Raw genomic sequence first — 24892 nt, forward strand, 5'->3', positions numbered from 1 at the left:
GAACTTGGTCATTGAGGCTTTTAGTGTAAGTTATAAAGGAACAAACAGGAGTCCAGCAAGAGTCAATGTCACTAGGATGCACAATTTGGCCATATTGTGCAGGATGATTGCTTCATTCCGTGAGCACAATTGAGAGCCATTGTTGTTGTTTTATGAGGTTTCTTTGCTTGTGGATCCTTTGCCATGTTGCCATCTTATGTATTGTTGGCAAATATATGTTGGCACAAGGTATTTTTTTGGAAGGGTCACAAGACTAAACAATTGTTATATGACATGGATTGTTGTTGGGAAGTTGGTTAAAACTTACTAGGGCCCATGTGTAAGACTTAGTCCTAATGCACAAATCAATAGCAGATGAGAGAACCCAAGAAAGGTGAAAGAGATCCTTAAATCGTAATTATAAAAATTTAATGGAGATTTGTACAAGGATTGGCTTTGAGAGGCCAATAACCATGAACCATCACTTCGTATCCATGAAAATGCCCAATTGTCTTATCCAGGATAGCTCTTCACTCCATCTCAGTCTAACTCAAAGCGTCTTCACCGTGACTAAGCCACCAATACTCCGGCTCACCTAAGTCTTTTGTTCCCTATAGCATGCGGGTGGACTCACTCTCTGCTGCTCCTTGCAACTTGGCATGAATGGATGGGGAAAAAGATGCAGCGCTGATCCACGACCTACCAGGATCCCAAGTTGTTCGCTTTTAGCCCAGTTTTCTCTAGTTTGATAATACATGCAGCTGACCAGTCCATTAATCACAAATAGCTGACGTTTTTTGTTTTGCTCACCACTTTTAACAATCAAAACTGGCCGATTTAATGAAACACCATGTCAGCAACATTTCAATGTTCGCCTTTGGGAAAATGTCGGTTTCAGCCTTTGCACAAGAGACGACCTGCTGCCTACAATCATCTTGACATGATCCGTTTCCCACATTTGCTGCACACCAGTGACCATCTTCGAGTCATGCCATGCTATGACCTGTCTTGGCTTCAGCCTTCCACACAGCTGTCCTACCACGTCATTTGCCTCTGCATGTCCCATTACCTGTTGACATATGAATGCATATATGTGGTGATGCCGATGTGCATTACACCATGTGTTCATGATCTTGCAGGGTTCAATTTGGACTTGAGTTCAGCATTTGCATACATTGGTGGGCTGTTTTCTAAGCCTTATTTATTCATAGCGGGCATAACCTTGTAAAGAGGATCAAAGTGGCTGACGTGGATCATTTGAATCTCTCTATAGCGACTTGGCATGTTTCAGTTCTCGAAGGAAAATCATATGTTGTATTGCTGAGGTAGATGACTTAATTTTGATATCATTTTGGGTGGTGTGCATGTGGAAACAGGACCAACAGATCTTTGATTTCTCAAAGAGACATGTTTCATGCAACCTATGGTTGAAGGGAAGGACATGGTTTGGCACAGCCTTATTGATGTCAGAACAAGTCCATGGATCCATGTTTGAGATAGAAAGACCCTTCAAAAGCAAGAAGGTGTGGTACAAGTGTGGCTTCTGTCTAATCTTCTGTCTAATGTGCTGTGCTAAAATGAGAGTTCTCTTTTAGAAACACTTCAGAATAATTTTTACTTTTGCAAGAGGAGCAATACATGGATGAGGATGAGGGTGTGCATTTTAAATTGGGTGAAAGACAATGGGTAGTTTCAACAAGAGTGATTAGAAAAGAAAGTTCATGTGGGGAAGATTCACAACGTTCTTCATGTGAGTATGCTTAGACCTTTTAATGGTAAGGTGCTTGAACATGTATTTAATGACGTTCAGCTGGAGGCAGAAGAGGTAGATGAAGTTCTTGTTGCAGAGTAGATTTTGGCACACGAGAAAAGAAAAAGTTAGAGATAAAGTTCACCTTCTCTATTGGTGAAGCTTCTGAGCTTGCACTAGTGGGTTAAGTGGAAGGAAGGGGATGGCTTAGCAGATTCCCCTTTGGTTTTGTAGCTTTATCTCAAAGCTTCGGGTTAGAGTGACCCATTGAATGAGCTCATTCAAGCAAAGGCAAGCTCTACACTATTTGCTAGTGCTCAAGAGGGGTTTCTTCCACTCCCTGGTCAAAGAGGCACCCAAAGGATCTACAAGTCACTTGGTGACCTTTTATGATTTCCTCAAGGTACTATGGGCTGCTAGTACATGTGCAATTGAAACTTCTATGATATGTCTTTTCGGAGTTGTTGAGTTGATTCGTATTCAGTTGCTTCCTGAATCAGATACATAGTTGAACCAACTTGCAAAGATGGTATATTTTGAGGAAAACTTTCAGGTGAATTTAGCTTGAAAAGTTTTCAGGTAAGAAACATTGAAAGAAAGCTGGTGGAATGATCAAAAGACTGTGTGCACTAATAGTCTTTGTTGTTTGGACTCCATCACTGTGTTTTTTTGTTTTATTATTATCAATCCTTTCATTGGTACTAACCTGTGTGGCAGGTGTGCAACCAAGAATGTTTGTGATTTTTCAAGGAGGGGTATGTTACAACCTGGAGTAATTTTGCAATGCACTTAAATGTGCACTGCCTTTGTAGATAAAACCCAAACCTAATGTATCAGAGTACTACCCTAATTTGTAACAGTAAAGGGTAATGAGGTGGAAGATGCACATGATTTTCTGATGTAATTGTGAAGTATAAAGAGTTAGGGTGGTTGAGAGTTTTCTGTACAAATGTAATTCATATAAAAATATTACATGATTGGAAAGAGGATCCGAGACAATTAATGTGATTGTAAATATGACAAGTTTTGGAAATGATGATGTGGCATGCTAACGTGGTATCATGCAGGCCAGATTTATCTAATTTAAAAAATAACTTTTAAAATTTTAAATTAGAACAGTTAAAGCTGTGTTTGTTGTTTTAATTTTAATTTTTAGTTTTTTCCTGCTATTCTAAATTTCATTCTTAGATTTTCATGCAGGAGAAGCTATGATTTTACTGTCAACAGGTTGAGATTATAGAAAAAAGGCATGGACTGTTGTTGGAAAGAGTGGTGGCTGGCTGCATCAGTCATGGTTGCTCTAGGAGTTGTAGTGGCTGTTGTGGACAATGAGTTGTGGCTGGCTGCATCAGTTATTACTGCTTCAGGAGTAGTGGCGGTCTTGGACAATCGTGGCTGTTCAAGTTGCAGGTGTGGCTGTCCTGTGAGAAGACACAAATGTCCTAGCAATAGTCGAGGTTGTGCAGGCTGCAGCCATGGCTGTTTTGATAGCATATGTGCCTGATCCTAGCTATTGTATATAGATCATGACTATTTGTGGTTGAGGCAATAGTATCTTCACCATTCAGAGGACTGTTTCATACACTCTTGAAGATTTGATGCATGTGAGTTGCTGCAACTGGTGTGACGTCAGATATAGAGTGCTGTTCAGCACTTTTGTGATTGTGCGCAGGGAGTGTGGTGCAAAGGTTGAGGTTTCCCCATGCAGATAGTGGTTATACACTGCTGGATTTGAACTTTGAAGAACTTCAAGTTCTATCTTTTGTAATGGATTTTCATGGAATATAGTTAAAGAAACACTGCAGGGGGTGTAAGGTTTTGGGTCGATCTGTTTTGGTGTTTGGGTGAAATTGTGCAAGTGTGTGGGGGCATTCTAGCGCCATCTCTTCTTTGGTTTCTGTCTTATTTAAGTGCTGAAACTGTGTAATAGCTAGAATTCTACTGCACTTTGGTTTCTTGAAGGCTGGTTTCAAAAGTCCTTGTTTCATTTTTTCATAAAACATGAATCGATTTAATCACTGTCTTGGCTTACAAACCATGCTTTCTTAGCCTTTTTGTGTTTTTCCTCTCATTGGCAATCTCTTACAGAGTAATTTTGGGTTGTTCTAGGTTGCATATTCATACAAACATCGTATGTGAAACTTTAGGATCTGCATTGAACAGCTCAAGTTTATTCAATCATCTAGGACCTTTACAAAATAAGCAACCTTAGGGGTTTAAATGTTTGATACCAAGAACTTTAATATCTTCTATAACATGCGGTAGAGGTTCAGGAATTCCTTTGCCCTAACAATGCAAGGAACATGTGGAGGGAGTAGTGTTAGAACTGTCAAACAAAAATCTTAGAAGAAAGGCATATTTTTTGTGTTCTGTTATATATTTGTACCAAATATTTTGAGTGTAATGAAGTTTCTTCTGAGCTGATAATCAGAGGCGTTTCTGAACAGATGGGTTTCCAGACCTCAGAGTTGCCTCAGATATTGAGTTCAGAATCTTTATTCACTAGAGCAATCCCATTAGGTCTCCAGAATACAACATACTGTCGAACCCCTTCAAATCGAATTGGCATCTATAATAGGTGCTTGTGACTTAGAGTTAGTTGTATGTTTATAATATTGACTCAGGTATCCTGCTGTCTGTATCAGACTAAAGATGTAATAGTTTATGAAGTTTTGATGTGTTGCACTGCAGCCCTGAAGCAGCCCAACTTGTTCACTTGAAAGCATCAAGGCCAACAGTGGTACCTATTGAGCCACCCCTTCTTAGGTTCGAGCTCCCAAATCATACTTCTCTTAAGAGACCTTGGAGGGCCCCTGACGTAAAACCAAGTGATTTGGTAGATCCCTACAAAGTCCCAATTTTATCGGGGAAACAACTTGATTTTCTTACAGAGGATGATGCTGAACATCATATGACAGATTTATGGACTACATGTGATGGTGAAGGCTATGATAATGAAGACATAGAGGGTTCTCCCCAACATGCAAAAGCTTCACTTCCAATAAATTTCAGTGCTACGTTAATAGCTCAAGGAATATCGCACCTGCAATCTAGACAACAAGCCAAAGGGACTTTGCTGTGCAAAAATTCTACATCCAATGGTCACATGAATACTGGCAATACAAAAAGAAGAAAACAAGTTACACATTCACATTTAAAAATTGAAAGTGATTGTAAAGAAAAGGACAAAGAAACCTACTTTCCGCATGTTGTGCAAAGCCCTAGAAGTCTCCACATAATGTCTTGTCCTGTGCAGCCAGTAGGTCCATCCAATTTTACAGAAGCAGCCGAAAGAATTCTAAAGTATCAATATTATGTTGAGGCGGGTATAGATGAGTTCTCCATTGCTCCAATAAGCGAAAGATGGATAAAGAATGCAGTGCACCTTGTTGGCAAACATGCAATTCAAGGGATATCTGAAGAAATAGTTGATCAGACCCTACAGCAAGTTTCAGAGGAAGTGCATCATGAATACATAATGAGCATGAGAAAATCAATTGTTGATTACATACTTCAGGTTTTCAAACTAGCTTTATTCTGCAGCTGTCTTGAATATTGGATCTGACATTAATTCACTACTCCTTGATAACTATATGTGGTTTGATATGAAAATTATGTAAAGCAATACTATTCTTCATTATAAAATCATTCATTCTTTTAAGTCTAATTTCAAAAGTGCAAGTTTGTTTCAGAAATGTTCCACATCCAATCATGACTCATCATCATCAACAGAAGACTGCAGTCAAACATAATTACATGTCGTGTTGCTCTTATTTGAAGTGATCCTGTATTCATTTAGAAGCAGAATAAGTAATCTTATTTTTTCTGGCCGGCTTCAGAACTCCTGAATACAAGCTAATCAAACTTGTCTTTGACAGGATGAATCAGAAAAACAAAGGCTTGGGTTGACAGACATTGATAGAATTCAAGTAATTACAACGTCTTATTTTGCAAGAAGCCATACGATCCAGATCCTGCTACCAGAGTGGCGTGCAGCAGTGTTGAATGCCCATGGAGCAGTGGCTGGAAATCTTCATAGGTTGCATCCTTTATCACTGGAAGTAGCAAACACGTGGCAGAATACATTTGCCAAAAAATTATTATTTGATGTAGATTCAGGCGACTTTCATTCAAAAATGCCTTTTCAGTTGACTGCATTTTTAGTACGAGAAAACCTTTGTGCAACAAGTGTTAAGGACTCACTGGAGGGTGAATGGTTTCCCTTAGCTGTTAACCTGCTTAAGCAGGCAGTTCCTATGTCTCCAAGTAGAAATTTAGATGGGTTTTATGAAGCCATGTCTGTACTAATGACTAACCAAATAAGAAGATTGATTGAGGACTCCATAGTTAGTCTCACAAAGTTCCTAACCAGTTACATGCGGAGAGATCCAGGAGATTCATTTCTGGCCATAAAAAGAAGTTCTCCATTGTCAGATAAATACTGGAAGCTTTTTGAAGAGAATAATTCATCTTCTGCAGATTATTCACTGAACACACTTGCACCATTTATTGTGAACTTGAAGTATCAAGATGGTGTTTACAGGTAAATAAAGCCATTTTTTAACTTGTGCATTGTGCAAGGTCTTGGTCTTTTAGAGCACAAACAACATCAACTAATAATAATGAAATAGATGATGCAAAACGAATGAGGGCTGATACCATGCTAAACAATGCCTGTAGAAGAGGATTTTATTAACTCGTTTTGAGTCGTCCTTTAGCTAAGTCATGAAGGCCAGACTCAGCTGATTCTTCTTCAATCCCCATTTGTGTTTGAGTGTACAAGTTTTGACAGCCGATTCTTCAATCCCAAAATCTTTGTTTATGCTATGTGCTTTTTCTATGAATGTTTTCTGACGGTTTCTTTGCATGATAGCTTCATCAAACTGAGACATATAAAAGGGACCTCTGCCCTATTTACTACAAAAGTGTAATGTTGACCTGAAGCCATACAACACTCTATGCAGGTTTTCTGTACACCCTGCAGTAGGTCCTAGAGCACGTAAATCTACTTTTCAAACTGAATGAGCAACATTGTCTGCTTTAATGGATTGAGTGCTGGGTCACAGACACAAGCATTGGTGGCACCCTATCATGCTGGCGTTCTATATGTTCAAGTCTCAATATCTAGAATCATTGGACTACCATGTCTTCTGACTGGATTTGCTTTAGCAAGCGGAGTATACTGGCCTGGCTATCCAATGCTTCATTTGTCAACAGATGGGCCACTAGCATGTGCCTGTCCTAATTGCCTGTCACACTACATTGGGCCTTGTTACACAGCCACAAGCCCTCAAAATGTGTGCTCCTTTTGAGCTTCAAAATGCAATTATTAGGATATCTCCGCTTCTCCTGCTTTTTCTATTATGCTCCTGTCTCCTATGCTGTCAAAATAGTACTGACATTCTTAATGCTTGTCTTGAACCCACATACATTGTCTGCGGAATTGCTCTGTGAAGTGTCGATGTTTATTGCACTTGTGTGGTTACTAGCTTGCACCCAATGTATGTTTCTCAGCGAAGGTTATATTAGGAGCACTTTTTACCACTTCTGGTCTTCATAACTGGAGATTAGATGACTATGAAAACTACTTTCTATCTTACCTTAACCAGAAAAGAATTTGTTAATGTTCATGGTGACCAAAAGAGTAATAAGAATAAAGCATTATTAATTTCAACAGCCGTCCTTGAACAGTTCAACTAAAAAAGCAGAGGTTGTCCATTGGGGTTTTTTGTTTTGAAACAGTAACAGATATTTGTTTCTAAGTATTCTCACCACTCACAAATGAGATCTCTGGCACCGGAACAGACTTATATATATCTAAGCGTGCCTTATAACATTAGCTCTAGTTTTTGCTACAAAAATTGTAGTTACACTGGTGACTGCCCTTTACATTGTATATGCACATTGGGTATTCCTTCATCCATTTGTATAAGCGTCATTTGCATAATGATCTCCCAAGTGTGATATTGTTTAAAACAACTTGAATGCCATTCTTACAATAATTGACATGAAGTTAGTCATGATGGCATTTATGTGGTGGTACTGATATCCTGAAAAATCCAATGGATGCTGGGCTGCCATGGTTCTGCATGTGTGGGTGTGATAGATTGAAGCCTCTCTATGAGAAGCTTCTTCCAAGGCTCCTTGTCTAGAAGAAGGCCCTGGAGAATGAGCTTAGCCAATAATGCTTTGTTTTGGCTATCTTGGTCTATGATCTCCAAGCTTGCTCTAGTCTAGGTTGTATGATGACATCCCAAGCCACCCTTTGCTTTGGTCAGGCTCCCATCTCTCCTTGCTAATGAAAGCCTCACAGAGCTTCAATGAAGGAGCCTCTGTTTGATGCTCAGAATCTGCTCTAAGGTAATGTTAATCTATAAATGGCATCCAAGATATCTCACCATGGTCCCATAGGGAACCAAAGTGAAATCCTTGTGCAGTCACCATTGCGGCTGCCTAGTGTTTCATGCCCAAAATCCATAGGACTTGTGCCAATTAAATAAGGCATTTGTTGCTTTGCAAAATATGTCCATGGCTGTTACAAAGGCCTGAAGTTACTCTATCCTTGCCTAGATAAATTGCTCTGCTTGGATAAATATGCCAATGTTACACCTTTGGAAGTCCAAGGTAGAACGAAAAAGCCCCAAAAGTTGGAAATGGAAGATAGCCTAAGGCGAGAAAAAACAGGAGAGAAAGGCAAGCTCAGAAAAATGCAAGAAAAGCCTCAATGTAAAAGGAAGCGCACAATAATAAGTGCATTGCACTGAATACTCTAGCAAGGAAAGCATTGGGCCCATTGTAATTTATTTGTAAAAGAGCGCCAGGCTTCCTCCTGTGCAATTTGTAAATGTAGACGGGGGATGTGTGAAGGAACCGTGAAAATAGGAAGAAATAAGAAAAGAGGACCTAGGCTAAAACTGCTGGCCATGCAGAAAGGGATGGGTGCCCAAAGAGGAGGAGGGCATGTATAAGAAGGCAAAAAGTGAATGAAGAAGATCATCTTGTGTGTGGCCAAAACTAGCTCTTCTCTTTCTTATTCTTGTTTACTTGTGCTTGTGCTTGAGAGAGGGAGTGTGTGGGAGTGAGTGTCTATGTAAGGGTGAGAGACCGTGGTGAAGAAGCTCTCCATCTTCTCCTCTCTTCTTCTGTTTTCTCTTTCCTTCTCTTGTCTTGTGTGTGCGGCAATGGAGCATAGAGCTTGGAGCTTGAGGATTGAGCTTGGTTGAGCTTGCACCTTGGATTGTGGAGCTACCGGAGAGCTTGGGAGAGGAGGCAACTTGATTGAGCATGAAGGTAAGCTCACTACACTCGTAAGTGTGACAGTGCATACGGCTATGTGAGAGGTAGCCATTGCACTTGGCTTGAAATGCTTGAAGCAATAAGCGGTCCGTGGGTCTTGGCCGTTGAGCGAGAGCTCCCACAACCAATCAATTAAGGCATCTTTTGCTTTGCAAAATATGTCCATGGCCGGTACAAGGGCCTAGGCCAAGTTACTCTATCCTTGTCTAGATAAAGTGTTGTGTTGTCATCAAACTCCACACCAAGAAACTCCTCAAACTCAAGGATGGGTAACTTGATTCCTCTGATATCACTGGATCTATCTCTCAAGCAGAAACTCATGGCCTTTCCTACAAACAAGAACAAGAAGGGTGGTAGTGGACAACCTTGTCTCACTGATATCTGGATGGTAAATTTCTCTTCTGTGGTTCCATTGGTCATAACTTGGCTGTGTGCTAAAGGTATAACTACTCTTGTAGCTATTGCTCTAGGAATCCCATCCTCAGCATTTTGCCCTCCAAGAAATCCACACGGTCATGTGCCTTCCCAAAGTTGAGGAGGACCACAATAAGATCCTTATCTATGTGGGATGGATAATACTTGGGGATCAATGGGGCTAGTCTAAGATTGATTACCTTCGCAAGGATCTTGTAGGCAGTTCCAAGCAAAGTGATTGGCCTGCACTATGTGATCTCGAATCCATCTCCACTTCCTGTGGCCTTGCCTGTGATGTTTTCATCGACACTGCTGTCATTGGATCCAAGAGCTTTTTATCAAATCCTTCTTGATGAGAAATCAGGCTGCTTGGGGGGAGAAGCTTTTCAATCTTTTCAGGGTTCCCTTTTCTTTTGGTCAATGGCATGTCCACAAGCTTGGCTTTGATCACTGCAATGGTCCCCTTAAAGTGGCTGTAAGATTCTTTATGGCCTTCCCAATTTCGTCTTGTTTCTCAAATCCATTTGAAAATATAGTAGTCACGCGTGCCCATGCCTGATCTTGTGGTGTGAGGATTTCGCCAACAAGTCATTGGGGATTTCCACACTAGAATTTAGCATGAATGACCCATATGTAGGGCATGCACAACTCAATATATGCCGATGTTGAGGCATACTCCTCAAATACTTGTTCTAGGACCTTTCATGAGCATCAGGGCTGATTATGTTGAATCACCAGCCACATCTTGGTCTATTTCCACTCCTTTGGACTGTATGAGCTAGCCCCTAGACAGAAGCCAACCAGGATGGCCAGGCATCTATCTTTTTTTATTAGACTGGTGTTTCCATCACTGCTTGTACCTTTTTATGTGGCTACTTGAGTCATATTACCTGGAAAAAATTTGGTAATAACAACTTGCTATCCTGTTCTTTTTTTGTGCGGAGGGATGAGTGGGACTGGAATATGTTTCTTATACTTTGATGATGAGACTGAGACAAAGATTTATCTTATCACAGCATTGAACCTTCATTTGTGGAAATTGAAGAAGCATTGCTGGAATTGATAGACTCTTGTGCATTTGATGGATCAGAAGTCAGTTTTACAGATGTCAATGCTAAAAAAATAGCATCACTTAGCTTCTCCAGCTTGGTGGCAGATGAAGCTCTTGTACAAGTCGCTAAACAGTACATAAAGAAGGTATTAAATAAACTGTATACATTAAACACTTTGAATTTTTAACCCAAAATCAGAAATCTATATGCTGCCTAACCAGGTAAACTAGAGCTGATCATGAATTTCAATCATCTCTTTTGCATTTCAATGCGCAGACTGTACACTCGAACTCTGAGATGCCAATGTCTCTTATAAAAAGTTTCGATCTGTTTGAAGATCTAGCCAATATAAATGCTGAATCTTTTGCTAAAGAGTTTAAAGCTCAAGAGAAAAATCTTGGAGAGTATGAAGCCACGATTGAAGTGTTTAGTAAGCGTGCAAGTGAATCAGAACTTGCCAGCTCCAATGAAGTAGACTGTGGATTTGTGAGAGTGCAGTGTGTGGAGTTTAAAACTCGGCTTAGTGAGAAAGCCAAACTAGTCTGCACACTGTTAAAGCAACAAGTAAGTGATCCAGTTTCCTTTTGTAAGGTTATAAAATGCTTCCACTGGATCAGGATAACCCCATAGCTATAACAGAGTCATTTGCATGGAAGCCACCCATTTGCATTCGTTTCATTCTACTAGATGCATGAGGTAGTTTAATACCTGAGGTGTGATCGTTCTCTGTACTGCCATTCTATGCATTGCTTTGTTTACCTTTGTATGGTTGTTTCCATCCTTACAGCGTACTGCTGCTTTAGAGCTAGCTGTCATGAAGTAAGAAGTAATAGCTTATAAAGATAAGAGCCATATCCATGAGGAATGATTTCAATGCCTGCAACTTTTTCAAAATTTTAATCAGGTTTTAGCTGACTTGACTGGAGCAAATCAAGAGGTGTCTTTACGGTGTGAAAGAATTGCAAGAGATATCACAAAAGTTCCCACAAATTCAGAGGAAGCTGTTAACTTGCAGAAGTAAGTTAGTCTGTTTAGGTTGTAATATAAATGTTACTGAATGATCACTTCGATTATTAAATCCCTTGAATGGTATATCCTTTCTACAATCATCATCATTATTACCATCTTGTTTAGGGAATCTTGCAGCTTCTAGTCAAACTAGTGTGAAGATGTAGAGGACCTCAAGGATGTACATAAGCCCATAAGAGTCCCCCTTTTTATATGCAACCTTTGGCAAGGTGTTCAGATGGAGTGGCCAAGCTCTGAAGCTGACAAGCAGCCCCATAGCTAGGGCAACCTCCCTGCTTGCTCGTGGAGCATCAAAAAGTGATGAGATGCCATGACGTGACCCTGGAGCGACAGCAGTGCTGGCTGTCAGGTTGACTGCCTGCAAGCACTGCTGCCTCCCTTCTACAGAAACCTGGCTGCCAGTGCGATCTATGCCCTGCCTTCCCTCTGTCCTCCCTGCCTGCTTTCTGCCCTCTACCTTGCCATTCCCACCCCTTCTGCCTGCTGATGCCTATCCTCCCTGACTCTGCCTGCCACTCTGCCCACCAGTTCTGCCTACCTGCCCACCATCCCTGCACCAGTGGCAACCTGCCTCTGGCCCTGCACTCCCCCCTTGACATCGGCACTCCTTTCCATCCAACCTCATAACATGGATGCGTCTTCAGCCTCCTCATCCACCCTTGCAGCCTTTGTACGATTCTTTGCCCAGGCAGCTCACATCTCCCCTACTTCTGCACAACCCCCACAGGTATTGCAGCAAAGTTTGGCTCTAGTCAACCAAGTAGTGTCTTCATCACAAACAGATGGAGCCAGTGTGTCGCCCAAGATTGCAGCCAACCCTCCACCACTGCCAAGGGGCTCTAGTAGAGCCCCTTGCACATATATGGCCAATTCCTTTTCGCAAAATTGCTTCCCTTTGGATGCAGAGCTGGCACTTAGGGATATAGTGATGTCCCTTGAGGCTTGGTCTATAGAATGGTTGGAAATCATCACATCACCACACACCCTCCCCAGTCAATTAACAAGCATCCATATCACAGACACATGGAGCTAGTGTGTCACCATAGATTGTAGCCAGTCCTCCACCAGCAGGGCCCTTCTCAGTTGGACAAGTAGCTAGTGACTTGAATGAGAGCCTACATGAGATCACTTCCTTCTTTAGGGAAGAGGCTAGGAGGAGGTAGGGGCTTCTAGCAAAGGAGACTCTGCTAGAGCATGATTGGTTGCCCTATCGGGGGAGGAGAGCCGTCCAGGGTGCAAATGGATAGTTGAGAGGATGCACATTGGCAGAGCTGAGATTGTTGCCATGAAGAAAGCTAGATGAGAGTATAAGTTTCATGGGGAGTTTTGTTTTGTTAATAGAGACTTTTTTCCACACCATAGGTCCTAGATACTTTGGATAGGGTGTTTAGAGACTCATGAGAGTTGATAAATCCATTGTACAACACTCTTTAGAGGTGAGATAGGTGGCTACACAGTACTACCTAGCTTTGCTAGGGTCCAACACAGTTCCCCCCCAACTATGAGAGGCATAGAGAGAGAGAGTATGACAAAGCACCAATAGATAGGATGAGTATATGCCTAATGGCCCATTTTATAGAGGAGCTGGAGAAGGCACTTCTAGCATTGCCCTTAGGCAAGTGTCCAAGAGAAAATGCACTAGATAAGTCCTTTTTGAGCTGTTGAGATCTTATTGGCATAGGTCTCATCTCAATATTTCTAGAGATTATGGCATTAGGGCTATGCCAAAAAGATTTTTCCGAGGGATTGATTAGTTTATTCCCAAAGGAAGCGGAGACAAATTGGAGATCATACGGGGGAGACTAATCAAATTTTTAGGAATTCCCTATAAGATCCGTGTGAAGGCAATTTGTCACTACAGGTTTCTGGAGCCCCATTCTAAGTTTTTAAAGTAGAAGAAAGTAAAAAAGGCTGTTGAAGAAGAAATTGAAGACCTACAAATAAAAAAGTTCATCACCCACCAGAAGAAAAGACTCATAATGGAGAAAAGAAAAGATATGTTCACTCAACTCTTTGGACATCCAAGATAAGAAATACTAGATAATGTTTGTTAGTGAGCTTCGAATGTCAACTTTGCATAATCTCTGGCTATTGCTGTAAAAAGGATAGTTAAACACTATAGTTGTTATGACCATCACTATGTCTGTTTCAGTAAGCCTAAGGATACCCGGAAAAATGTCCAACTTTTGTACTCTTTTCTCCTCTTTTTTAATAGAACCTTTTGTTTTCTTGAAAAAAAATATATTTGTCTCCTTTTCAATTTCTAGATCCTATGATGAATCTAGATCACTATAATGTATGTTCCCTCCCTTCTTATCCTAAGGCACCGCCATTCCTAATGATATAAGCAAAACCTATACAAGAATGAGATATTCTAAGAAACGTTGGACCTGTTGGTGAGCCAAACCCTATGGCACACGAGAGAAGGGTTAGATTGCACTTGAGAATCTACTTGGGTATTGCCATGTTTAGATGATGCATTTTCTCCAAGAAACATGAAATTTTGGCTATTCAACTACATCTCTATTATATTTCTAGATTTTAAATAGCTACTTGGAGAGACTTGGAACCATGGATATAATAGGGAGAAGCTTTGAGGTGAGATTCGCAGCTGCCATTATCAGAGCACAAAGATTTGTATTGTTGGGCCTTCATCAGCTAACCCCAACTAGAGCCAAAAGAGAAGAGAAAGTAGCCATTCTCTTCAATCACTATTTGAGATCAGGGTAGGGCTAGAATCTTGGACAGAGGACATCTATTGTGGAGGAGATTTTCTTTGCAGCTCATTGTGTCAATGGGAGATTGGTTTGCATTTGAGGAGCATCTGTAGGAGGCTCAAAGGCAAAGACTAGGAGGTCTTAGGGGAAGCCAAAGGTATGATTGAAGTTGTGATTGAGGGAGTTTCACTAGATTGGTGGACAGATATAGGCATTTTTAGACCATGATTGGACTCTTCTCTATAGAGAACATTCTTCTAGGAATTATTGCGACTAGCAGAGATAAGACATGCACTTTTATAGTTGAGCAGGATGGCTTCCTCTAGGATGGACTCTTCTCTAGAGAGGACATTCTTCTAGGAATTATTGTGACTAGCAGAGATAAGACATGCACTTTCATGGTTGAGTAGGATGGCTGCCTCCAGCGAGGAGACTTTGACTAGACATCGTTTACTGAATGCTCCAAATAGAGGATCAAAGTAGTGGCATAGTACGAGAGGTAGTGGTACATTGACCCATACTCAGCCATCTACCTGAAAGATAGATGGATATTTTGGGCTTGTCAAAGGAGGTGTCCTCAGAGATTATAGTGGAACAAGGGGAATTGGTGTGGAGGGATCCACTTCTTGACAGGCCATGTGATGTGTCCTTCTTTAGCTACACTATTAGCTTGGGGAGGAGGGTTTAGATGACCAAGATCCAAGCACAGCCATCAACCACCTCCTGGCATAGAGAGGGCATTTGTGATTGATTCTTATATGATTTTTGGAGGAGGATACATGACAGCTTTAGGCATAGGAAGATCTCTCATTTCCTATGACTTGTAGCTCACAAGAGCTTAGTGATTGGCATTTGGCTTGAATATGGGAGGGACTCAGTGGCATGTGTGAGATGCAGCTAGCTAGAGGAAACAAAAACATTGGCTATGGAACTGCCCTAGAGCCTAGGAGGTATGGAAGAGAGCCCTCAATATGTCATTCCACGGTATAGCAGAGACCATGGAGGTGACTGGGGGGGATGTAGCATGGGTCATAGATAGAGGCTTAGCTTGTGGCTATTGGGATGTTCATGGGAGCCTCTCTTTTCTCATCATTGGGCAATATCTGAGCAGGATTTCCACTCCAAATTACTTGCTTTTATAGTGAACCTAGGGACACTATCATAGATGGGAGCTGATTGCTAGTATCATAGCATGGTACATCTAGACCAGTAGGTGCAATCATGCTAGCAGCTATAGACCATTATGACATACCCATAATGGAGACTATCAAGGATCTTAGTAGAGATCATCCACATTCTCCACATGAGATGGGAGAAGATGCAGGTAGCTCTGAGAGGATGCGGAAGAGAAGAGAGGCCTCCTTGTGGACCTGGTACTTGGGCAGTTTGTTCCAGACTGCCCCTTAGATGGTTTGGCATTATAGTCCACCAGATTGGTTGTTCACACAGCCATTCGATTTGTGATGTACTTTTCTACTCTTTATAGAGCTCTTTGTGCTTTGTATTTTGCTGTGGTTTTTTTTTTTCTCTGAGGTGTTATTCATGGAGTTTTCTTTTCTTGAAAAAAGAAAAAAAGGTGTTCAGATGGATATTACAAGAGTTCTTAATCAAATTGAAGTAATGTGTGTCAGCCAAGTGTGGAAGACATCTATAAACATACGAAAGCTAACAGAAATACAATGAAAATGCTACTGGAAAAGGAAGCTCATAACATCACTGGGTTTGCAGAATGCAGACAATAATATCGTGTTTTATGTAAATTGAGAAAATCTAGTGCTAGTCGGTGTCTCTGTGCTTTTATCATTTACTTTGGTTCTTTGTGCATATGCATGTGTATTTTCCATTAGCACCTTGTAATAGGATGCAGCTTCAGTGTGAGGGATTGAGTGGACTAGAAAGTGAAAACCTTCTTTTTCCTGTTAAATACTGTTAGGGAAAGTTTCATTAACACATTAGATTGAACACTGGCATATATTAGCTCTGCTAGAGATCTTTCTGTGGAGTACAAGATCGATGAGTTTCTTCCTCCCTTTCCATGAATAGGTCACTGCTGATCCTAATGTCCGTTTCCATCCACATGACTTTGCACATTCTTGCTTTTTTTAACGGATTTTGTGAGAAAGTGATTTACATGTTTTTTTAGATTGATTGAGTTCTAGCAGTACATTTTAAATTTTTTGGGTTTTCAGGTCTGATTGACTTCTAGTGATACATAACTTTCCACTTTTGCAGATTGCTCTTTTCTTGTCCTAATGAACTTGCAGCAGTGGAACGGATTCTAGCTGAATGTAAACAGAAAGATGAGTTTCTTGACAAGTTCATGTTTCAGATTCCTGAAACTGAGTTTCGTACAATGATGCTAGCATATGAATGGCCAAAGAGAGTGAGAGCAGTAATTGAAGTGCACACTCAGAGAATACAGGAGGAATATGAGCATTATGAGCAGGCGCTTAAAAAACGAAGGACTGGATTTTTAGAGATATTGGAATCGTATGTTTTTCCATCCCTAATTTTTAATATGCGAAATTGCACTGTTGTATTATGATACTGATAACAGGTATTCTTAATAAAGACTGATTTATAGACTAAGAACATTAGTAAGATTTTGTTGCACTAGCTGTTTGATCCACTTATAGAGTGACTGTATCCAATTACTATGAACTTGTTTCAGTTATGATTCACAAGTCAGGAGCTTTGAGAAGCGTGGGGATATTGAGAAGGCAGAGCCAACTTCTGCAGAGGTTAAGGTATACAAGTACACTATGTGACTGACCAATTATTTGTGCAGTTAGGAATGTCGCAAAGTATCAGCCATTCATTTGTTTGTGTAGTTCAGGATAATCATCAAGTGAATCAGGACGCTGCAAGGCAGCAAGTATCATCCTGGTGGGTAGAGATACCCAATAAAGACAGTGCTTCAATGCTTGTTCCGTTCACTACAGAGTCGATGAGGAGGGTCACACTTTTCTTATCCATTAAAGAAAATATTGTAGGTTTTTTTTCTAAAAGAAAAGAAGATTCCATGAATAAAAACCTCATTTACAAAGCAGACCAAGGTCTGATACAATTCAAGCCTGATATACCAATGATAATACAAAAGACAGAATAGTCTCCAAGCTAGCTGTTATAGGAGAAAGTCTAACACAAGGGTTGTGTGACAAGCCAATTCTGTGTCTAGACTTATATGATTACAAGTGAAATCAAGTGCCCAAATCCCATGTATCAAGAAATGTTTTCCTCCTGCTCCTCATGTGCTCAAAGACACCCTGTGATGTGGCCCAAATCAAATGTAAATGAGCTTTCCCCTTCAGATCAGCTGCAATTTCTTCAATTTCAGCTGCAGAAACACTGCAATTTTGTATGATTTGTACCATTGTTCAGCATGCGAACATGTATGGTATGGAATATACACAAAAAATCTGAGAATAAATGATGTTGTTTTGCACATTTGTTAAAAACCACACATGAAATTGTATATAAAATAAACTTACACAAATATGCAATATGAAAGATCAAAGCACATGGGAAAGGAAGAGGGAGAGGGAGAGGGAGAGGGATAGGGAGAGGAGCGTTCAACTAAATTACCGTTAGCTTTAGTTAAATAGCCCCAAAACTTCACTTGATTAATGAATTTTAACCATTCTTTTAAACCAAGAGCAATATGAGAGAGTTTCGGTGTCCCACATGTAAACCCTAATTTAGGAGGCCCCAAACTTTCCATAAATAGACAACCTTCCCCCCCATTCATTCAATCTCGTTTTTGCACGTTTCTAGTGCTAGAACGTTGCTACCTACACCGCATTCGCGGAGGACATATGAGGCCAAGATTCCTATCACTGTCTACATCCATTTGGCACTAGTTTCCAGCCCTCTCCTCATTGTCTAGAGGACATCTGAGTTGAAGCTGCCCATCACTGTCTGCATCCATTTGGCACCAGTTTCCAGCCTTCTCGCTGTCTTTACCTCATATTGCCTTTGTGAGCTGATCCAGCCCCCAAGCTGAGTTTTGCTGTTCAGCTGCTTTGCAGGCACCTGGTGGCCTTCTGATTGCTGCGTTTGAGCAATCCAGCTGCTGCCCTGCATTCCAAAGTCCACATCATCCCCTATCCTGCGTTTTGGCCTACAGCTGCCGCCTAGGGTGTCAGAGACACTGCATTTGGCCCAAAAACTCTGCATTTTGATCAGCTATACCTGCATTTTGTTGTGGTGACTAGTTCAGGCTGTGTCGACTGCATCTAATGCATTGACTGCCTGTGTTTTGATTCCCACGATTTGATTTTTCAGGATTTGCATCATCTAGTGGCTGGGCGACAATGTTTTCAGGCTGATTTCACTGCTTTTGGTCTTCATGCAGCTGATTTTGACTGATTTTCACTTGTTTAACCTGATTTTACCTCTTTTCAACAGTTGTTTGTGATCAGTTGTCCTCTTTCACTACACTTGAACTCATGCCCAATGCATTCTGTGTTGTGTTTTTGGTTGTGCTCTCTCTCTCTCTCTCTCTCTCTCTACATCTCTTCTTTTCTTCCTCTTCTCTTATTCTTCTTTCCAATCCCACCTTCCTCTTGCTCAACTGATGATAAACTTCATGGTCCTAATTATCTGACATGGAGTACCATTATGAAAGCTTGGTTTGTGCAGAAGCACCTATGGTTCATGGTTTCTAGAGTTAAGCATGCCAGATCCTATTCTAGATGATTCGAATCAAGACAATTACAATGTAGTAGTTCTTACATGGGAGTCGGATGATGTGCATGCCCATTTTGCCGCCCTTCTTTGGTGCATTTCTAAAGAGGTTCTTTGGCAGTTACCTCCTATTAGATAGCTTCAAATGTGCGGGAGAAGTTACAAATGTTGTTCGAGACTCCATTAACCATGTGAGCTATGACCCCCTATAGCTAGCTTAAGCACATGAAGTTCAAGCCGAAGGATAGAATTGAGTCATTCCTACTTCGTGTTATACTAGTGCAATATCAAACTTTGGTACATGCCGTCTACGCTTCCCAAGGCGCATCTCATGGAGACTATACACTATAAGCTCCTTGGGAGTTTGATGGAGTATCCAATGCTCTTCAAGGCTAGACCTCATTGACTTCAGTGAGATTTATCCATATGTTCTCTATGTTGCTTGAGCTTTAGGCATCCTGAAGGTTACAATTATAGTGGCATCAAGGAAGAAGGAGAAGAAGAAGAAGCAAGATAGATTTTTTTGATGATTCAAATCTTAATCTAGTGTAGTGTTCTCCAGAGTAGGTTGGATCAAACTTTTGAATGAAAGTTAGAGCTTTTAGCCTATCTTGTGGACCACTGAAGGTCTCAAAATTCACTCCTTTTCCACCCTCATCATAGTCCTTTGTTGGCCCCTTGGGAGTCAAGCTAACATGAATTAGCTTTGTTGAAGGGTGCACTTGCTGCGTTTACATTATGACCAACATCATAAGAAGCATTTGCATGACGAGCACTCATATCTTGAGTCCCATGAGCACCATGGGTTGTAGATGCATTACCATACTATGTGCCCTACGCATCATGCCAATGCTACTGTACTTGGGGTTGTGCATACCGCCAGCCATACCTGGATACATTGGATTTTGCATTCCATGCATTGGTTGCTGCATATTTAGGGAGTTGTGCCATACATTCCTGTATGCGGTCCTTGATTTGCCATAACATGAAACATAGTACACCACCAAAGTATCTTGGCTGCCCCTTACTTGGATGCATGCCTTGCTGTCTGAAACCCATCGGATTGGCACTACCAAGATGGCATTGCATTTGCATATCTTGCCTTGCTAGTACTAATTACTTTTTCTCATTTACAACATCGGGAGCATCTTGAGATGGCTTAGGCTTTTCCTCTAGTGAATCTTGTTGTCTCAAATCTCTAGAAAATGACTCTCTTCTTGCCCTTGTTGCCTTTTTTGGAAGAATTAAAAAATCGAGTAGATTGAGAATTCTTTGCCAATTGTGCAAACATATCAACTGCTATCCTCAAATGATCTTTGAATTGGTCATCAAAATTTTCATCTTCTTACTGATCATCAACCTTTCGTGACCTAGAGGGTCCCGCTTCTTACTGTAAACCCACATTTTCTCCTTGTTGCCCATGCTGCGTGCCTGTTTCAAGATTAGGCATTGCATTTCCTTAATTGCTTTGTGTATCCTTCAATGGTGAAACATCATCATGACCTAACCTCAAATCAATGTATGATGACATGCTCGTTGTAAATGCACTCAGCTGATCACAATTTCTGCAATTTGCAACTTCATTGACTTGCACACAAGTGCCTTAGGCCCACCTACTCAAGGGAGTTGATGTATCCCGGCAATGGAACCATGAAACCAGTCTTCCTTCTTGGCAAGGGTGGTATAAACCCGATTCAACTTAAATTATCGCAAACATTAAATAGAGATAGAATGAAATATAAATATTATTACCACTTAATCTTGGACAGCTGAGGCTTGATTGGCCCCACCATCTAGTGCTCCTTGTGGTTTTTCTTCATGTTGTAGTGCTCTAAGGTTTAAGTATAATGAGATATAAGCTGATCTCCTTCAATCTTCAATACATTTGCTGTTATAAAATGACCAGCACTGCTTGGGCACAATTTGCCCCTTGATTGTACAACAATCCAGGCTCAGATTGGATCACAAGCTCTTGCATACGGGCCACAATAATTGTTGAATGGGCTACCCCTTGGTTCAGCTGCAAATATTTGTCTTGAGTTGCAACATAAGGGCTCGATTTTTTAGTAATTGGGCATTGATTCCAAGGTGGCTGTGGAAACCCTAATTTTCACTGTAAATTAGGGTTTCAGCAGCAATTTCTGCAATTGCTGCTCACCACAAGCTGGAAATGTTTTTGAGAACTATTGAGGGGTTGTTAGAGGATGAGTGAGAAAGTTGCAAAGAGAGATTTCTCAATTTTGTCGTGTGAGAAAGTGCCGAAATGAGATTCTGTCCTGATTTGGGACTGAAAAAATGCTACCTGCTGCTATCTTGATGGTTCTAGAAGGTTATTGCCAGCCCCAAATTGCTATTGTGTGCTGCTGATCACTCTCTCACAGTAGTTGCTTTGTATTGATCACCCTCTGGCTGGCTGGAACTGTTCTATTCCTGCTGGTTCCTGCTATGGCAGCACTTTCCCAGCCCCTCTCCTCTCTCCCTCAGCCTCCACAATGCATTGAATGGCTGGAATGATCCTCATGTAGCACCAAATAGCGCTCCTCTAGTTTGCATGGGAAGTTTTGACAAGTAGCAGACTATTTTGCCACTTGGTAGCTTTCCAAAAGAAATTCCAGCTTTAATTAATTAATTTTTCAGAATTTATTTTTTGGAAAGTTAATTAAGAATTCTTTTGACCCTGTTGGCTAGTTCCCATCCACAATTCATGCGCTAACCCCCAAGGGACATTTAATGTCCCAACATTAATTGGCGTTGGATCTAGCATTAATTTGTTAATTAATGCCTACTCCCTCTAATGTCACCATTGGACATTTAATGACCTCATTAATGGCCTAGACCCAAATTCACACTAGGCACCCATAAGTACCTGTCCACATGTGCACAATTTAATAATGTCAGAGCGAAGCATTAAAAATACACGTCCTCGTGACATGGGGAGTGCTGGATTCATCGGCTTGGGTGAGTTGAATTGAATTTTGAAGCACTCCTTCCCACAAGTACTGCTCAAAGAGCCTTGGCTAGGGTGCAAGTAAAAGCAATCTGGGTTGGAGTCCTTAAGGAAGGGTATGGAGGGGTGATGTCCAACTAGTTTTTAAGATAGAATGATGCCTCAAGGGTCATCACTTTGTCATTGAGGTTGAGCTCTTTATCAAGAGAAAAATGAATTTGTGGGAAGGCATTAGTTGAGGGTGTGTGAGGGGCTGTACAGGATTCCCTTGATGATGGTGGTGGACTGGCTGCAATCTTGCGGTACTCACTCGTTCCTACTTGAGGTGCTGAAATATTGTGAGCATTTTGTATATCAGGCCTTTGTTGCACTAGTTCTCATGTTTGAGGAGAACGGAAGATGGAGGAGGGGGAGAGGGAGGTGGCCTGGGTGAGGAAGTGAAAGAAGACTACAAGGGTGGAAGAGGAGGTTGTAGAATTCACAATAAGGCTGGGCAATGAGGAAGGGAGCAATGAGTTAGATGTTGGCAGGGAAAGGCTGTAGTTGTAGCGGGGCAAGGCTGGGGGAGTTGTGATTTGTTGGCAGTGGTAGGGCCAAATGGAACGATGCTAGCTAGAATGATTGATTGGTAGGTAGATAGCCATCAAATGGCAGGAGCAAGGGCTAGGAGGTGGTAGAAACAGAAGAGATGCAATGGTTGGAGCATGGGGGCAGCTAGTTAAGGAATGTGGCGGTAGGGTGTCATGTTAGTCAAGGCATGTCAAATGAGCTATGTCATGTGTGTCGCTTCAAAATCATGTAAGCCACATCAGACCAAGGTGACTTGTATAGGTAGTTACTCTTCCCAATTAGTCTGCCATCTTGTAATATATGCTCAAAGCATATCCTTTAGGATTTGGTTAAACTCTTTTAGTTTACCCATCTATTTGTGGGTGCTTCACCATTTGTATGCTCACAGCATATTCTTTAGGATTTGGTTAAACCTTTTAGTTTGCCGGTCTGTTTGCGGATGCTTCACCATACTTATGCTAAGTTTAGTATCAAACCTCCTAAACATAGCCCTTGAAATATGACTATCAAACTTTCTATCTTGTGAAACAATATTTGTGGTAAGGCTATGTGATTGATATAGATTCTCCACAAACAATCTAGCCAGTTCTGGAGTTTTTACTTTTGATGAGGTTGGAACAAGCCTAGCCATTTTGGTTAACCTATCCACAATCACCCACAGAGTCGTGTGTCCTATGTGTCTTAGGTAATCTATAAATGGAATCCACGGAGATACTATGTAGTGACTGTTGTTATTCACACAATGATTATTTTATAGATTGAACCTTAATCCTTACTAAGTTAATGCTTACTGTTCACACACACTGATTGACTTAAAGCCTGTAACTGTTTAGCCTTGACCTGTGTTCACATAAATAACTTATGTGTGCATAGGTGTGTCCCTAGAACCCCTTATTTGTCTAGTTAAATGCATGGACAGTCACAGCTTTCTACTGTTTCCCTGTCATTCTTTAGTCTACATTTAATTTGCGTGTCTGTAATAGTCTTATCCTGTGAACCCTTCCAAATAGTATACAATTCTCCAGTTGTGTGCTTGGTTCTTTTAAGGAATGTCTGGTTCTTTTAAGCTCAACATCCTGATACTCATTTTTCTTCTGATTTCTCTTTTTAGGTTAATCACTCTGGCTTCTAAAAATATACCAAATTATTTCACAGGCACTCTCTTCCAATCTAGAAGCTGCTCAAGTAACATCAGAAAGTATAAACTCTGAAGAGCAACTTTTTGGGATGGCTCCAACAAAGTTTATACAAATTCAACAAATGGTTGTCGGTTTAGAACCATTCTTGAAGTTGTGGAGTATTGCTGGTTCTTTCAAAAAATATGAAGATGAATGGATGTCCTCCCCATTTTTCTCTCTGGACATTGAAAGGATTGAAAACGAGGTGAAGTAATCTTACAAGATGTACTGTCCATTTTTCTCTCTTGACACCAAAAATATTGAAAGTGAGGTCTCACAAGTGTCAAACCTACTGTGTAAGGTTCAAGTGTTGTTGTCATACTTTCTATATCACCTCTGCATCTCGTTTTTCCTGGATAAACTAGTTCATAACAGACCTTATTCCTGTAACATCCTACTTTTACACAATCTATTAAAGCAATTGTATGTGTTTAGTCCTGGCATGTTCCTAAATCACAAAACGGCCAGTGGAGAGTTGCAAAGTGATCAAGGCAGATGACTCCAACTTCTCCACGTGTCGTTCTGAGGATGAGTTAGAGATTTTGGGGAAATGGACAAAAAGGGTCACCATTTGTTGATTTGACTAGTTTATTTTGTATCAGACCTGTAGCTGTTTGCTTTTCTGTCTGTAATGGTTAACAGCTGTAGTGTTTGCTTTTCTGTCTGTAATGGTTAATGACTTGAAACTGGAAAGCCTCTATGATACTTAAATTGATTGCATTTTACTATTGTCATGGAATTTGTTGGAACTATGTTTTGAACTCTTTCCCAAAAGAGAAGCTTTAGTGTCCGGATGTGATATGCAAGATGATGTGAAGTTGATTTAGACATTATTTGGTCCCATTATTGTAATCCTCTATCTATGGCAGAGTGGATCACTGCTGCAGAGATTTGCCAGCACCACCTGGACCTGCAAACATACAACCTGTTTGGCACATCCCCAAGAAAGACATTAGCATTGTGCCAAAGTGGTGCCTGAAGTCCTCCACTAGAGAATGAAATTTCATGACTAAACTGGGAAACAGAAGAGAGGTTGAAAACCAAGCTATGTTGTTGAGTCTGGATGCATGCAGCAGTTTAGGGAAGATGAAGAGAAAAAACAGCTATGTTCTGGAGCTTGGATGTGTACAGCAGTTTGATGAAGGCCAGCTGAACATGGAGAGCAAGCCAGAATCAGAACCCACATGATGCTGCCAAAAATGGGCTGAGTAGAGGGGTAGAAGAGGCCTAAAGGAGAGTGGGAGAGAGGAAGGCTGTGGGAAGGAAGATGGATG

The 24892-nt window shown here is 40.9% G+C and overlaps 1 protein-coding gene across 1 annotated transcript in view; it reads left to right on the plus strand.

The window, feature by feature from the left end:
* Window positions 1–24892, plus strand: part of LOC148021747 (uncharacterized) — a 419898-nt gene that overhangs the window by 40743 nt on the left and 354263 nt on the right. Inside the window, exons 7-15 of the mRNA XM_087697283.1 lie at window positions 4177–4307; window positions 4421–5246; window positions 5608–6272; window positions 10456–10636; window positions 10768–11055; window positions 11396–11508; window positions 16470–16727; window positions 16909–16984; window positions 23596–23823. Of these exons, the coding sequence (XP_087553409.1) occupies window positions 4177–4307; window positions 4421–5246; window positions 5608–6272; window positions 10456–10636; window positions 10768–11055; window positions 11396–11508; window positions 16470–16727; window positions 16909–16984; window positions 23596–23823 (2766 nt within the window). The remainder of the gene's footprint in view (window positions 1–4176; window positions 4308–4420; window positions 5247–5607; window positions 6273–10455; window positions 10637–10767; window positions 11056–11395; window positions 11509–16469; window positions 16728–16908; window positions 16985–23595; window positions 23824–24892) is intronic.

This window comes from Lygodium microphyllum, chromosome 17, assembly GCF_053477565.2.
Source record: "Lygodium microphyllum isolate KBCC chromosome 17, Lygodium_microphyllum_v1.1.10, whole genome shotgun sequence".
Lineage (NCBI taxonomy): Eukaryota > Viridiplantae > Streptophyta > Polypodiopsida > Schizaeales > Lygodiaceae > Lygodium > Lygodium microphyllum.